The 16,924-nt window shown below is 23.9% G+C and overlaps 2 protein-coding genes across 2 annotated transcripts; both read right to left on the bottom strand.

Annotated features, from left to right (window-relative positions):
- Positions 1-292: 292 nt before the first annotated feature.
- On the bottom strand, positions 293-4,561 carry MKS88_003061 (uncharacterized protein; the record flags this gene model as incomplete). The annotated part of the gene is made up of 1 exon (XM_067216121.1): positions 293-4,561. The coding sequence occupies one exon, from the start codon at positions 4,559-4,561 to the stop codon at positions 293-295; it is 4,269 nt and encodes a 1,422-aa protein (XP_067073632.1).
- A 1,949-nt stretch (positions 4,562-6,510) lies between these two features.
- On the bottom strand, positions 6,511-15,444 carry MKS88_003060 (tubulin--tyrosine ligase; the record flags this gene model as incomplete). Its single annotated transcript, XM_067216120.1, has 1 exon — positions 6,511-15,444. The coding sequence occupies one exon, from the start codon at positions 15,442-15,444 to the stop codon at positions 6,511-6,513; it is 8,934 nt and encodes a 2,977-aa protein (XP_067073631.1).
- Positions 15,445-16,924: the final 1,480 nt, after the last annotated feature.

Here is a 16,924-nt window from a genome sequence, read left to right as displayed (position 1 = left end):
ATCAAAATTTAAAGAAAAGGAAAAATAAAAAATTATACTAACTGCATATTACACAAAAATAGGATATCCATATAAAACTCCCTTAAAAAATATAAGTCAATGGAATGTGCTGGGCAAAAAAATATAAAAAAATGGAACTAATTGCTCTAATCAAAAATGGAATAATGCAATATCTCATTAAATAAAAAAAAAAAATGTTCCATGGGCATAGATACAACTCACATCACTTTTATGATAAAAAAAAGTAAAAACTAATATTTTTAAAATAATCATTTCAACCAATATTAAAGCTTTATTGGTATACGTTATTTACAAATTTATTCACATTGTTTTCTTTTCTATTATATATATCATCTTTTTTATATATAACCGTTGCTTGTTCGTCGTAATCAATAATTACAGGTTCATAAAAAGACAACATTTTATACTTCATGTTTTTATAAACTATAATTTTATCTTTTAAGTTTTCATAATAAAATTTCGAATTTAAATTATAATTATTAGTAATATCTGATATATCATTTTCGTATTCTTCCCTACTTTTGGAGGACATGTTCTTATTTTTATTTTCACTTTTTTGCGTTTCTTTCTTTTTTTTCTCATTCACAAAACTTCTTTTTTTTTTTTTTTTTAATACATTCCCTAAGTTTTTATTTATGTTATTACTACTATTATTATTTTCAAGTTTTACTGAATCTATTTTATCCCCTCTTGTATTTTTACTTTTTTTCCTTTGCTTGTTTATGGTGGAGGCATTATTATTTTTTTCCAACTCTTTATCTTTGCAATAATCCAGTTTGTTACTTAATTTCTTATTTGTACCTCTACTATTTATTAATTCATTTTCGTTCTTTGATGTTCCATTACTCAATTTTGTTTCAACTTTTTTTTCTCTAATATAACTGTTTCCATGTACATCTGCTTCTACATCAGAATATACATATCTGCTAATACAGCTACTGCGTAATGAGTTCTGATCATAATTAGCATATTCACTGCAATCTTCCTCTAACGATTTACCATCAAATTTGGATTGCCCTTCATTGCTGTTTCTAATTTTTTCATATAACATTTTTGATCTATCTCCCGTGAAATCACTCTTCTTTATCTTAATATCATTATCAGGACAACATTCTAAATTATTTAGATTAAGCGAATTATTTATAAGAACCTTTTTATCATTGTGTTTATTTACATCTAATGATAACATTTGTTCATGAAAACTCATTTGATCTAATAATAAAATCGTTGAGTCATCTAAATATATATAATTATCTATATTAGAAAAATCATTTGTTCCACTAAATTTTTTATCATAGTTATAATTAGTTGTATCAGTATCTGAAGAACTTGAAGAATAACTACTTTTAATTAATCTTAAAATATAACCATAAAAGATATATGATGGTCTTGACACTAAAACTGTTTTTCTGTCAATAACATTTTCACTATAATTTAATAAATTTGCATAAGTTTTATTAATTATTAAATCGCTTTTTTCAACATTTATTTCATCTTTTAATAAAACTATATTTGTATACCAACTATCACAAGTCCCATATTTCGTGCCAAAATGCTCCCCCTTACGAATTTCAACATCAATAGTTATTAAAAAACCGCAAAATGGACCATTCTTTTGAATCTTAAATATACGACTTCTTTTTTGTATAACTTGATTAATTACATTTTGTTCTAAATATAAATATTCCAATTTACCGAAATTGCTACTTTCATTCTCTTCTTCAGTTAACGTCAAATTAGACCATTCTAACATAACAGATTGCAATAATTTATTTTGTGGACTAATAATTGTTCTCTCAGGATAGTTATCACTCTTATATATTATGTTATCAGAATGCGGAAATTTTACTGGGCAATAATATGTTGTAACACTATATGGAATACTTTTAATATTCATACTGTAAAATTCTTCCGTATTGTATAATTCTTCGTCAGCTGCAAATTCTCTATAAGAGATCTTTTTCCCCATTTTAAGGCTCTTTTCATTATTTTCGCTTATTTTTACCCTCTCATTATTTCCACATTTTTCGTTATTTTTCGATTTCACCAGATTGTCCATTACTAACATGTTGTTACTTCCGCAGTTTTTTCCGTTATTATTCCCATTATATACACCCCAATTATTCAAATATTCCTGATATTTTCTGTAAGAAAATATTTTTTTATGTAAATCCAAATATATATCCGCTACTCCCTCCTGAGAAGCAAAATCACCGATTACTTCACTTATTATTAAATCGTAATTAAAATTATTACTGTATTGTTCATCAATATCATAATCAAAAAAATTATAAAAAGAATGCCTCTTTTTTAACCGTTTTTGACTGTCTTCCTCTCTATATACATACAACTTAGAATAACAATTTATAATTTTAATAAAATCTTCTAAATTATACCCCTCTATTAATTTTTTAGCCATATCAGAAGCATCCTTATTAACTTCCAAAGCATCTACGTGTTTAGCACCATTTAAAATAGCATTAATAGACAACAAGGATAATGGTCCTGTTCCTATTTCAATTATGTTTTTATTATATACATAACATTCCTTATTACTTTCAAAAAAAATACATGGTTCATTTATTTTGTTAACACTGTTTACATTACTTGAGCTATGTTCTCTGATACTTGGTATATTTATCGTTTTACCTATATTGTTTATGTTTTCCTTGTTAACTACGCTAACCGTATTTTCTCCACAGTTTCTGTTGTTCATTTTTGTTGAGTTCTTCATTTTTGATGTATAACTCATGCTGTTAACATAGTAAGAATTCCTATTACTATTTTCTTGACTCAACATGGCATTATTATACGATTCGCATAAATCTTTGTGTCCTGTCCATCTCATCGCCGCTCTATAATAGTGCAATCTGTTAAAATCATTTAACATTGTTAAATGATTATATAAATTAAATTGATTACATATGGATAAAGTGTTTGGTTTCTTCCCATATTTGTATTCCGTTCTTGTAGCAATTTTATTCTTTATAAAATAATTAATTTTTTGCTGTAAAGTTATTTTATCTCCCCAAGTCTTAATTCTTTTTTCGCCTTCTTGTTCTATAACTTTACTTGATAAATTAGTTTTCAAATTTTTTAAAAGTCTTGCGTACTTTTTCTTTACATGACCATCATCATTTTCATTAGTTATTATTGATATATTCTTATTACCAGGCAATTCCCTTGAGCTAGCGCTATCCTTTTTCTTATATAAATTTTTCTTTTTCATCACCATTTCTTCCCCTTTTAATTTATTATTCATATTATCAACCTCGTTCATTTTTTTATCATCCTTTAGCACTTGCTCTTTTGAACGTGTTTCATAATAACTTCTCCCACTACTTCCATTTTTGTTTGTTTCACATCCATTTTTTGGAACAAGATTATCATTGTACTTTTTATTTTTTGTACACACTTTTTTGTCATTTACTTTGTTACTACTTTTTTGCGCATTCTCCACATTTTCATCATCCAGGGAATTATGATTTTTTTTTTTTTTTTTCCTGTTTATATTTTCGTATGGATCGACGTCATATTTATTTTTAACATTTTCAGTAAATTTTTTTCTCTTGTTTTTCTTATTTTTATATTTACCTTCTTCATTAATTATTTGGTTCAAACAATTTTCTTCTTTTTCAACTCCTAACTTTTCCTCAATTATCTTTTCATTTACTTTACTCTTATGCTTTTTGCTATATAATTTTCCCCTATTAATTATCTTGTTCGCACTTGTTTTTAAATTATCATCATTTAATTTTACATCATGCGCCGTTGGCATATTGCTGTTCATTATTAAATTTTTATTGTTATTAACTGACATAAGAGTTGTCTCTTTTATAATTTCATTTGTTGAATTTTTCTTATTTTTCTTGGAATATTTCATTTTCTTTCCTATCTTACTGTCATTTTTATTTGAGGTATCATCACCATTCTCCAATTCATTACAAGGTGCGTGATCCTTTTGTTGTCCTTGTGACTGTTTTTCTTCCTGATATTCGCTTGACTTATTACCAACACCTAATTTAGGATTTGTAGAGTTTCCTTTTCCATTACATTTATTATTAATATTTTCATAACCTGTACTATTCATGGCACAACTTACATTTTTTTTTATTATTTTATATTCTATATTGACATTGTCATTATCATGATCATTATTATTGCTTTTTCCCTCACCATAACTAGAGCAACTTGTTTCATCTTTAGTTCTATTAAATAAAAATTTTTTTTTTGCATTATCTGATGTCAATTTATCCGATTTATTAATATATAAAGGTTTGCATGTTTCTTCAGATTTTTCAACCATTTCAACATTCTTTAAATTTGTGCTTATGCTTTTAATATTCGTTTCCTCACTATTCTTATTAATATTTTCAACATAAACATTATTTATTTCTTTATATATTATTTCATTTGTATCATTATTATGCAGTATTCTCCCATTTACATCCTCAAAGAAACTTTTTTCTTTTGATCTATTTTGTGTGCGATTTAAATTTTTATATGCCTTTCCCAGACTTATATTATGTAATTCATCCATCGTTATATAATTTGTACACTTTAATAATTTATTTTTAAAAGGTTTTTTCTTTTTTTAATATTCTTAAATTATTTTCAAATAAATAATATAATTCCGTAAATTATGTGTTTACAGTTGTCAAAATTGAAGATAACAATTTCGTGTAACAAAAAAAAAAAAAAAAAAAAAAGTTGTCATAATCAATAATAAAATTTTAAAGCCTTTATTTAGTTTATTATCATTTTCTTTTCTTAAAAAATTAATATAAGGAATTATAACATAAAAAATTGCGTTTAAATTAAGAATTCACAAAACGTTCAGATCTATTTGCAGTAAAATTGCCTATATACAATAATTAAGTGCGTGTATGCATTTTTTTAGCAATTCCATTATTCGAAAGTATCCTTTTATTCTGATAAAAAAAAAAAAAAAAGAAACCATTAACGAATGTACAAACGCATTTAAATTTACATATATAAATATATATATTTTTTTTAAATCGGTTATTAAAAAAGTGCAAGAGAATATTTTGATCTATTCTTAAGTGTACATGTTCAAAATGGGAAAATAAAAACTTCTTTCATGTTCTTTATTCTTTAAAAATTTTTTATTTTTTACTGTTACATAAACTGAACATAAGTTTCCTGTACAGTGTAATTTTAATATAATATTAATGGGGAAAAAATATAATACATTTGCAATATATATTACACTTCTTTTGTTTTATAAATTTGTTAACGTTACTTGTTAATTTCGACAATATTGCGACCATAAAACCGAATTAGTACTTTTTACTTATTATTATTATTTTTTTATTAATTTCACCAATTTCCTTTTATAGCATAATTTAAAAACACGGACATTTATTCCCTTTTTTTTTTTTTACGTAAGTATTATTTTATTCGTTTTCTCTGTTGCTTTCTTTTGAGGTGTGTTTGAACAATTTAGGATTCTTTTCCTTTTTGTTCTTATTATATGCCTGATATTATGCGGGAAATACCTTTTTAACAAATTAAAACAAGAAAAAAAAATATATGTATTCAATACATGTATGCTTATATATATATATATAACTAAAAGTACAAAGAACTTTAAAATTACACAAACAAAAATTCACCCCCAGTAATATATTGAAAGTACCTTAATGGGGAGTTGACAAATTAAGCTTATATTTTTAGTTAATTTAATAAATTTTGCAAAAATTTAACAGAATAACATCAAATAAACCATTTTAATAAAACAAAAAAATATAAAAATGAATATATAAACTAATAGTAATGTAAAAAAAAAATTAGGTTAAAAAATTTTATCTAACTTGAAATATATAAAAAACAAAAATTCCATTTAGCTCTCACAATATTATTTTTTAAAAACTAGGCTTTATACCAATTTTAAAATACATAAGGTAAATAACAAATAATGAATACCAAAAAACAAACTACTAAAACATGAAACAACAAACAAACTACTAAAACATGAAACAACAAACAAAATACTAAAACATGAAACAACAAACAAAATACTAAAACATGAAACAACAAACAAACTATTAAAACATGAAACAACAAACTAACTATTAAAACAAAAAACAACTAAAAATCATTAGTAACCAAAAATAAAAGCACAGGGGAAAGAGAAAAAAAAAAAATAAGGTAAAAGGTGAAAAAAAAAATAAAAAGAATAAACATAAAAATTTATATGATAGCAAAGGAAAAGGAAAAATACACAAAAACAAGATGCAAACGAATAAAAAATAAAAGATAAAAACTCATCAAAAATAAATGGAAGACAAGGATCAAACCTTGTAAAAATACAAAGCATTTAGAAATACTATTGCAGAAAAGTTTATAATTTTATATAAAAAAAATAAAAAAAAGGAAAAAGAAAAACTAAAAAAAGTATCACCTTTAAATACCGAATGAATAGAAAACATAATATATATATCACACGTATATGTTACCCTTTCTCAGCTAAGAAGAATGAGTTATTCCATACTTATTAAAAATAAAATTTAAAAAAGTTTCCAAGCAAATATTTTTTACGGTAGGATTAATACTTATTTGAATATATTCATACAAGTTATAAATGTTACTACAAATATTTTTATGCCATAAATAATTATTCCTTTTTTTCGAATATTCACTGTGAATCCCATTATTGCTATAATTTAAATTATTAATTTCTGAATTCAAAGGATTTTGCAACTCTCCTCTTTTCTCAGAAACAATTGAATTATCTTTTTTTATTGAATTAATCACATTAGTTTTATTTTCTTTTTTCAAGCCAAGGTTATTATCTACATCCTTTTCTTTATTTATTTTATTCGTGATATATTTCTTTTCATTATTAATTCCCTTATTATTAGTTTTATTTGTATATGTATTATTTTCTTGATTGCTTAGCTCTTCAAATATTACGCTATTATAAGGGTATAAAACATTGTAAGCACTTAAGTGGTTAATGTATGGAAATATTAAAAGAGCCACTTGCTGCATTAATAAAAAGAAATCAATAATCGTTAAACCTTGATTTTTGTTAATATATTTACTAAAAAATACTTGTCTTGTAAATAAATATTCTAGATCATAAATGTTCATTTTCTTTTTCCTTTTAATCCTACTGTTCATACTGTTAATTCCTATTGTATTAAAATTCATCAAATTATTCGAAGTCGGAACCAAGGTAAATGGGCTAAACATAGATGAGTAATAAGATTTATTATTTGTTCTGCTTTTATTTAATGAAAAATTGTTTTTCTTATAATTCATTAATTTATAATTTTTTGACAATATTTCATCTTTTTCTAAATGATTTTTTTTAAAACGTAATGAAGAAGATCTATTTATTTTTTCCCCTTTATTTTTGCATTTAAGAATATTATCTTCAGATGAATTATCATTTGATAAATCACTTGTTTTCCAAAAACTTGAATTATTTGAATAGTTTCCATTATTCTTATGTCTTTTTTTTTCCTTTCCATGTGGGCAACTATTAGAGTTCTTATTATTTAATATATCTCTAACAATTTGATACATTTGATTTTCTTGAGGATTTTTATTTATTTCAAATAAACTGTTGTTACTCTTCGTAGAAATGTTTATGTTTTCAATTATTTTATTTATTTTAATATCTGCACACATACATAAGAATGTGTTCTTGTCAATATAATATTCAACCTTTCTGTTATTTTTCTTTAAATTATTATCATATTTGTTTAAAATAAAATAAAACAAAAAGTAACATTCGTTGTATATTTTCATTTCATTATAATATTTGTTTGTTTCTTTTTTTAAATTTATATACACATCTTTTTCTAACACATTATTTTTTAATGGGTGTAAAATATCTTTTCTTATTTTCGTGTAGGTCTTTTTTAAATCAAAGGAAATATTTTTATTGTACAGTTCATCAACATTTTTTATGTCATTATTATTAATATATCTAATACCAAGAACGTTTAAGCAGTTCATATATTTGTATAAATCACTTCTTATCATAATGAAATTTTCAACTTTCTTTTTATAAACACTATCACTAATATTTCTATAAATCTCTTTACACGTTTCTACATCATTATTTAAGAATTTTTCCAAATGAATATCATCTTGATTATCAATTTGCACATATGTTTCTTTATTTAAAATATTTGATTCCATTATTGTATCTTCATTACTAAACAAGTTCTCATAATTAAACCTTTCGTTGTCGCCTTCCTTATACGAATTGCACTCGTTTATATTGGTATTATAATTTTGTGGTTCACTTTTATCCATATTCGCTAACTCAATGTCATCTTTAATATCAAATTTGTTTATAAAATTGCTTCCCATGTGATTCATGGTTCTGTTACTGTTGTAGCTGTCGTATAGGTAATCACTGTTATCATTTGCTTCTCGTGTCTTGTGTACTATTGATTTTTTATATTCACAATTTTCTTCAACATTATCGTAATCGTCAATATACATGTTGATACACGAGCTTTCGCCAATTTCAAAAAAACTATTTATACCTTCATATTTAGCGTTATTATCTTTTGAGAATTTTTTATTAGTATCTATATCATGCTTTCCTTTGCATTCTTCATTTCCGTGATTCCTGCAAAAATTATTCCCAATTTTATTATTTATATAACTAGAGATACCATCTTTATAGCATAATTTGGTGGGGAAGTTATTATTCATTGTATTTTCTTCATTCCATTCGTTTAATTTGTTCATTTCGTTTACTGTCCTCGATTTGTTTATTTCCCTTGATTCGTTGGTTTCATTCCCTTCGTTCTTTCCTTTTTTGACACTGCATAGCAAATTTTCTTTTTCATTTTGGACAATGTTATTGGACAAGCTGAAACTTCCAATATCATTTTCATCAACACAGGTATCAACATTACTCATATTTTCCTTTTTGAGGAATAAATTCTTTCTCATTTTAATTTTTTTTCTCATCAAATTTTTAAAATGAGTATTACTTAAGTTACTATTTTTTAAACCATAACTACTGCAATTATTTGTCGAATCATATCCATTCTTATTAGGAATAGTGGCAGAATATTCGTTTTTTATGTAATTTTTTCCTGCAGTTCTAAATATATGATTTTTTTTTATACCATTATTTAACATGTAAGAATTCGTTTTATTTATTTTATTATTGTAGTCCATGAAATATTGAGGATCCTCTTTATTCAAACAGTTACTTCCGATGCTCTTATTATTATTATTATTATTATTATTATTATTACTATTTTTATCATGAGGTTTTTTATTTTCCGCTAAACCTTTTGTATTTCTACTATTATTTAAATGAATAAAACTATTATTCGAAAAACCGTCCTTCAATTTTATTTTTAGCAATCTTCTTTTATTATTAATTGTACAAATAATATTATGTTTTTCCTTATTTTCAATTTTATCATTAACACTTATGACAACCTTTTTACTCTTTTTTCTCAAATATTTTTTATAAATTTTTTGATAAACTATTAAGAACATTTCACTTATTACTGGCTCCTTTACATATCTATCAAACATACTTTCTAATTGGATCTCAAAATTAGTATAACTTGGGTCTATATAATCTATTCTTAAAGAAGGGTTTGAATTAACTTCGAGCAACCATGCTTTTCCAGTATTATCTAACAATATATCTAATCCAATTAATTGATAAAAATAAAAATTATTATTAAAATTATATTGTATCTTTCCCTTAATATAAGAATATATTGCTAAAGATGTTAAACAAGTTATTTTTTTTATCTGTCCCCATATATCATCTATATCATAACCAATGTTTTTTAAATAAATAAAAACATCACTTAATAATTGTTTATTATTATTTTTATCATGTATATTCTTCTTTCTTATATATTTTTCATTGTCTTTATTAATGCTGTAATTAGTTAAATGTATATACGTATTACAAATATATCTTTTCTTTTTTTTATATTCTTCTGTACACAACCTTGCAAACCCAACTTTCGATAAGTATATTTTAGGATAATTTTTTCCTGGTAATAACAATATATATATTCGAAAATCGAATTTCTTTTTATACATCAATAAAGGATTATCAATATATTTTTGAATTATATAACAATTATATCCATTTAATATATTAATATTAATATCACTGTACTTATTAATTACCTTAACACCAATACCCATACTACCACAATCAGGTTTCATTATATAATATTCCTTATTGTCGCTATTTAAAATATATTTTATGATATTTTTATTTTCAGGTAGTACAAATGTATTTGGATAAAAATCATATAACGCAGGAAAAATAAGTGACAAATGAGAAAGTAAAAATGTAAGTGCCTTTTTTTTTGTATACATGTACATAGACGGAATTCTATTAATTATTTTTTTCTTTTTCATATAATTATAATGATCATAATCGTTAATGTTATATCCTATCCAATAAAATGTCCCTTTATTTATATTCTCAATGCATTTTTTCCAATTCAATTTATTAATACATGTATGTATTAGTACTCTTTCATACCTAGCTAATTTCGTATTTATTGTTATATTTTTTTTTTTCATGGATTTATTTTTTCCGTTTAACTTAACTATATTGTCTTTGTTCCAAGGAAGAACTACTTTTTTCCCTTTTTTGCTTTCTTTTTTAAAATCGAGTCCTGCCGATGCATTATTGTATTTATTTGTTATAACTATCTCGTTTTTATCTCTCAACCTACTTTCACAACTATCGTTATTACTGCTATTATTTCTTTCATTATTTACATCTGTTGTGTAGTTACCAACCCATTTTTTAGTATCACAAAAATTATTCTCTATTTTGATAGCATTATTATCCTTTTTACTCCTATCATTAATCGAATTGTTAGAAAATAATTCTTGTGCATTGCTTAATCTATGTCCTATTAAAAAATTGCACTTTTCTCTATCATTCTTATAAGCACAGGAATTATCCATTTCTCTATTTTTTAACTCACATGTATCAAAGAAACTTATCTTTTCATTACTTACGCCATTTAATTCATTAAAAATTTGATTTTCCTTATCATGAATATTTTCTTCTTCAAGATATGTATTGTCTTTTACAGCTACATCACATTCGTATTTTTTTTTTGTAATATTCATTTTATACCTAGATAATTCATTGCTAATTGGATATCTGCACTCTCCATTTGAACCTATAAAATTTATATCTTCTTTTTTTCCTTCATTTACATTATTTTCTTCTCCAATCTTTTCATTACTTTCATATTTTCCTTCCTTTTCTTTTTTTATGTCCATGTCTGTAATATTTTCAACTGTATATTTTTTCTTTACATCTTCCTTTTCAATGTTACTTGAGCTTAATGTGTGCTTCTCACCTGTTTTATAAGAATTTTTATTAATACCCAATATTCTCTTTTTGTTTTTCAGTTTTGTATTTTTGTTCATATTATTTAAATGATAAGAATATGAATCTGTTAATTGTTCCTTAATACTCTTCTTTTTTTCGTTATACCCTAAGTTACATATATTTTTACTCATAATATATTTGTTTTCATTTTTTTTATCGTATTCTAAATTGTATAAATTAACTCTTCTGTGGTATTCATTATATGTGTAATTATTTACTTCTAAAATGATAGCACTGTCATCATTCTTATTATTATTGTTATTTTCTATAGTTGTGCTCCCCTTTTTCGGTTCTTTTAAAATATCATTTGAAATAGATATTAATACCCTACTTTTTTCATTATTCTCTACATTATTTTTACAAGAACTGTTTTTTATTCTTTTTATATCATTTATGTTTTCATTATACTTATAGAAAGATTCACTCGATTGTTTTTCATTTATGATATTAGATTCATTAATTCCTTCAATTTCCTTTTCATTCTCTGCTTTAACCACCATGCCGCTATCACCGCCTTTCAATATAATATCTTCCCTTTTTTTTTTGTAATTCTCTTCGAATGTATTCTTTTTTTCACTATCATTTTTTTCGTTACTTACATTATTTACTTCTATTATTGTATCATTACTACTTTTACTTTCCTTTTCTCTCTTGATCATATTACAGTATTTCACAGCTTCTCTATTTTTACAACCATTCATTGGTTCTTTTAGAAAAATATTTTCCTTCATTTCTACTTTCCATTTCTCTTCTTCATCTACTTTTTTATTTATTGTTTCTTCTTTTTCTTCCTTTTCTTTTTTTTCTTTTTGTTCGTCTTGATTCTTTTGATTTTTACTTTTATGTATGTTTATGTTATTGTCCAACATGTATGGATTATTACATGTAACTAGTTGTACATGCACTTCTTCTTTCGAATTAACATTCTTCTCCGTTCTATTATAATAATTTTCTCCTTCTAATCCTCTTATAAATCCTCTACCATTTTCATCATAATTATAGAAAATATCTACATTTTCTTTATTAAAGACGCTATTACTATTCTTATATTTTATACTATTATTACTAGCTAAAACTAGGGTGTTACTTCTGTCATCCGCTATTGTTTTCAATATATTAGAATTTCTTGTATAATAATGTTCAGAAGGATCTTTAAATTGTGTTTTGTTGCGATTAGATAAGATAATTTTAGTGTTAATATGATCTGACTGATTTATGTTTCGTTTTTGATTTGAATTCATAGAGGATAATTGTATTACTGTACCTCCCTCATAACCAATTTTATTATGATTACTACTACTACTTCGATTATAAGTAGAACCTACAGCAGCAGTATTTGCCGCGCCTCTTATGACGTTTGTAAGAACTCTTACGTTGCGCATCTTATTTCGATTGTGATTTTTTGTATAATTTTTATAATTTTGCATATAGTATGCAGTTGACTTTTTCTCATTTTTTTCATCCATTTCATTATTGCTAATTATGTAGTTGTGAATATTTAAATAATTTTTCTGTTCACTATAACTGTTATTTATTCTATTTTCCATATTTCCTATATCTGTATATTTATCTACACAATAATTTATTTTTTTATTAGTACCATTCTCTATATTATTACTGTGCTCTTCCACTATTTCACTTTTTTCAACGTAGTTATTGCCTTCCTTATAGTTCTTATTGCTTAAACTACCCGATGTGCAATAAACGTTATCATTCTTCATATTAACTGTGAAATCATTATTCCGGTTTTCTGCATTTTTCAAAATAACAACCTCGTTATTTTTACCTATATTACTATGTCTACGAACACTATATCCATCTTTAATTAATTCAAAATTATTATAGCTATGGTTGTAAATATTATCATTTTTCACGTTGTTAGTATCGTTTGAAGTAATATTACAACTTTTGTGTAAATTTTGGGAACATTGTTTTTTTAATATGTAATTTCTATTAAAGTCATCTTTTCTAAAATATTCGTTGTAATTTCTCATTAAGCTGTAATAATTTTCATCTCCTTTATTTTTAAGGTAACATCTATTTTGATTTATAAAAACGTTACTGTTTTTTTTTAATCTCCCATTTAATAAAAAATCGTCATGACCTATATTAACATTTGTTTTTCCATTATACTTATGTTCCATATCTCTAATTAGGCAGTTCGAATTTTTCTTACTTTTTTTCCACTCTCCTTTTCTATTTTGTTCTTCTTCACATCCTTTATTTGGAACATAAAAAAGAGACGTATTATTTTTTTTATTAGAAGCTTTTTCTTTATCTAATATTTTTATAGTATTGTTGTTAATACAATTACTACTTAATTCTACCATATTTAGAGTTTCATGTAAACTATTTTGACCACTAACGTTTGAATTTTTTAAAATATCACAGAGTAAATTTTCTTCTTTTTTTGATTCATTATATAACAATTTGTAATTATTACAGCTAATATTACACTTGTTAGTATTTCCACTGAAGTTATTTCTGAAGTATCTTTGTCTGTTATCATTCATGCATAAGTTGCTAGTACAACCGCTATTTGACTTATTATTTTCAACAGTATTTATACAAAATTTGCTATTATTTATCAAATATGGGTTATCACATTTATTATTAGGGTATTCATTTTTATTAACATTCATTGCTTTTTTTTCATATAGTCCACTTGATTTTATATTAGATTTCAATATTATGTTGCAGTATTTGCTTGTGCTTGTGTTGTTCATTATGTCGTGATTTTTTATTTCTTTTCGAAGTAATTGTGATTCTTCAACAATATTTTTTGATGAGTTTGTCTTTATGTTTTTCCCTTCTTCCTTATTATTTTCATTAAAAAAAAAAATGGAAGAACTATATACATTTTTCATCATATTTAAATTGCTTACACTTTTATCATTCATGTTATTATATGAAATAGTTCTAATTAGAATATTTTCATCATCATTAATAGGAGTCTTATTCATATTTTTTGGTAAATGATTATATTTCTGGTCCCATTGTTTCATGTCTGTTAAATTATTTCGAACATAACTATTCCACTGTTTTATTCTATTTGTATTTTTATTTTTAATGTCATTATGATCATCAAATTGCATAGTTTTATAACTTTTTTGTAGCCCTTCTAATGAAATTCCATCTGTTTTATTTATTCCACCTTTATGTATCAATTTATTTATACTCATTTCCATTTCTGAATATTCTTTTTTACTTTCATTATTATTATTATTATTATTGATGTGACTTAGTGATCTTCCAACTTTCGTTTTTTGTAATAAGTTGTAATTATGTAAATTATCATTTTTCGCGCTTTTATAAATGGGACGGTAATCTACATATTTCTTTATATTATTATATTCTTTCTCATTATCAATATGTGTTTCAAGCGTTAATTTATTTACTTTATCACGATTTCGAATGTTACTATCAAAATATAAATATTTCTTTTTCTCAAATTTTTTATTTAGATTATCATCAACTTTAGATAAATAATCTATAGAAGTATTAAAGTACTTATGCTCGAAGTCACTTTTTTCATTTTCAGAAGAATTATTTGGATTTTCTTTTTCTCTAGAATATATATAGTTCTTAGAGTTATGCTTCATGTTGACGTTTTGCATATTATGACGATTGTACAAACTCTTCTGATTATTCAAATTACCTGGATTATATAAAAAATTCACATTGTTATAGTTCCCTACGTTTTTCCTATAGGAATCATTTTTTACTGACACATTAACCAAATTAGTTTTTTGAGTATTTATCGTCGAAGCGCATTCAGTAGTAGTACCAACTAAGTAATTCACATTCTTTGATAATAGCATATGTTCATCTCCTTTGAATTTTCTTAGCGACATTTCGTCTATATCAATTTTATTATTTGCTACAATATTTAAAGTACTATATTCCTTTGATAATTTAGACGCATTATTTAATAATGTGTATTTAGGAACAACTTCTGATATATTTCCCTTTTTACACTCACTTATTTCATTCTTATGTTTAATATTGAACGGTTTACTAAAATTATTCATATTTTCGCTCTAATTAAACTTGCATTTATCTATATTTATTAATATAGATTATATATATAAGCATGCATATATATATGGATATGGATAGATATATATACATACATATATATATATTATTTCTCTTTTTATTCCCCTGTGAACTCATGTACAATTTATTTATCTTCTCGTATTTAATGTTTAACTAAGTGTCTTAATTACACTCCTAAAAGAACAAATTAAATGCACGTATGATCATATACGTTATAATTAAAAAAATTAATATCTTTTTAATTATTTTTTTAATTTTGCGTTCTATCTATAAAACGGCAATATACATATGTATTCACATGTATGTGCATATATGTTATATATATAGGCTTAAGGGCAACCTAGCAAAAAAGAAAAAAATTGCATTATTCTTAACAGTTACTAATTTTCCTGCTTAGGAGGAACTAAAGTTAGTTAAAATCATGTTTTTAACATAACACAATATATAACAAGCAAAATTTTAAAAAAAATAAATTTTTTTAAATTTGCAAAAAATTGCCTTCTTAATTTAAAGGTAGCAAAAAATTATATACTTATGTTTGTTTTATTATAAAAACCGAATTGATAAGAACAAGATATGATATATAAAAAATGTATGAAAAGGTACGATACAATTGAAATTGTAAGAGAATAAAACAAAAACAAAACAAAAACAAAACAAAAACATAAAATAAAAAAAAATTTAACAATAAAAAATATAACCACAGAAAATATAACAAAGTTAAACAAAACATAGTAAATGAATATATAATAAAACTAAGCCTAGCTACTTCAAATTAATGTAAATTGTGGAATGCACGAAAAAAAAAAAAAAACCTTTTTTTTTAGAATTCCATGAACTTACATTTTAAAACAATTTTAATTGAATCTTATCTTAGTTATGTTTTTACGTCCTCAAAATATAGTTTTTGAAATAAAGACAAAAATATATGAAGCCTTATAATTTCCAACATTTCACACTTACAAATATATACATATACATACATGTTATGAAAAAATTTTTAATGTGTAAGAAAAGGAGAAAATAAGTTACATTTTTAAATATTGTACCTATTGATTGTTCGTGGGTCTTTCTTATCACATATGTAATATACTCATGATGAAGATTATTATAAATATGCGCAAATACAGAATAAGGACCTTGGGTACATCCTCAAAGAAAAGAGGAAAGAAAAGTGATAAGATATAGAAAAATAGACGTGTACATACAATAATGTAATTGTTATATAATAATGTAATTGTTTAATTCAATGAAAATGAGAAAAAAAACAAAAAGAAAAATTGATTATAACTTTTTATTTTGTAAAAAAATATATATTCTATATGTTTTTATGCTAGATGTAAAATTAAACATTTAAGACACAAAAATTGAAGAACAACATTAACTTAATAGAAGTCTAAAGCCTATAAGAAAAAAGTTCAATAAAATAATATTACACCTGCATATATAAGT

Source organism: Plasmodium brasilianum, chromosome 9 (assembly GCF_023973825.1).
Source record: "Plasmodium brasilianum strain Bolivian I chromosome 9, whole genome shotgun sequence".
Taxonomy (NCBI): domain Eukaryota; phylum Apicomplexa; class Aconoidasida; order Haemosporida; family Plasmodiidae; genus Plasmodium; species Plasmodium brasilianum.
The sequence above is the reverse complement of the archived record's forward strand: the minus strand, read 5'-3'. Positions and strand labels throughout refer to the sequence as shown.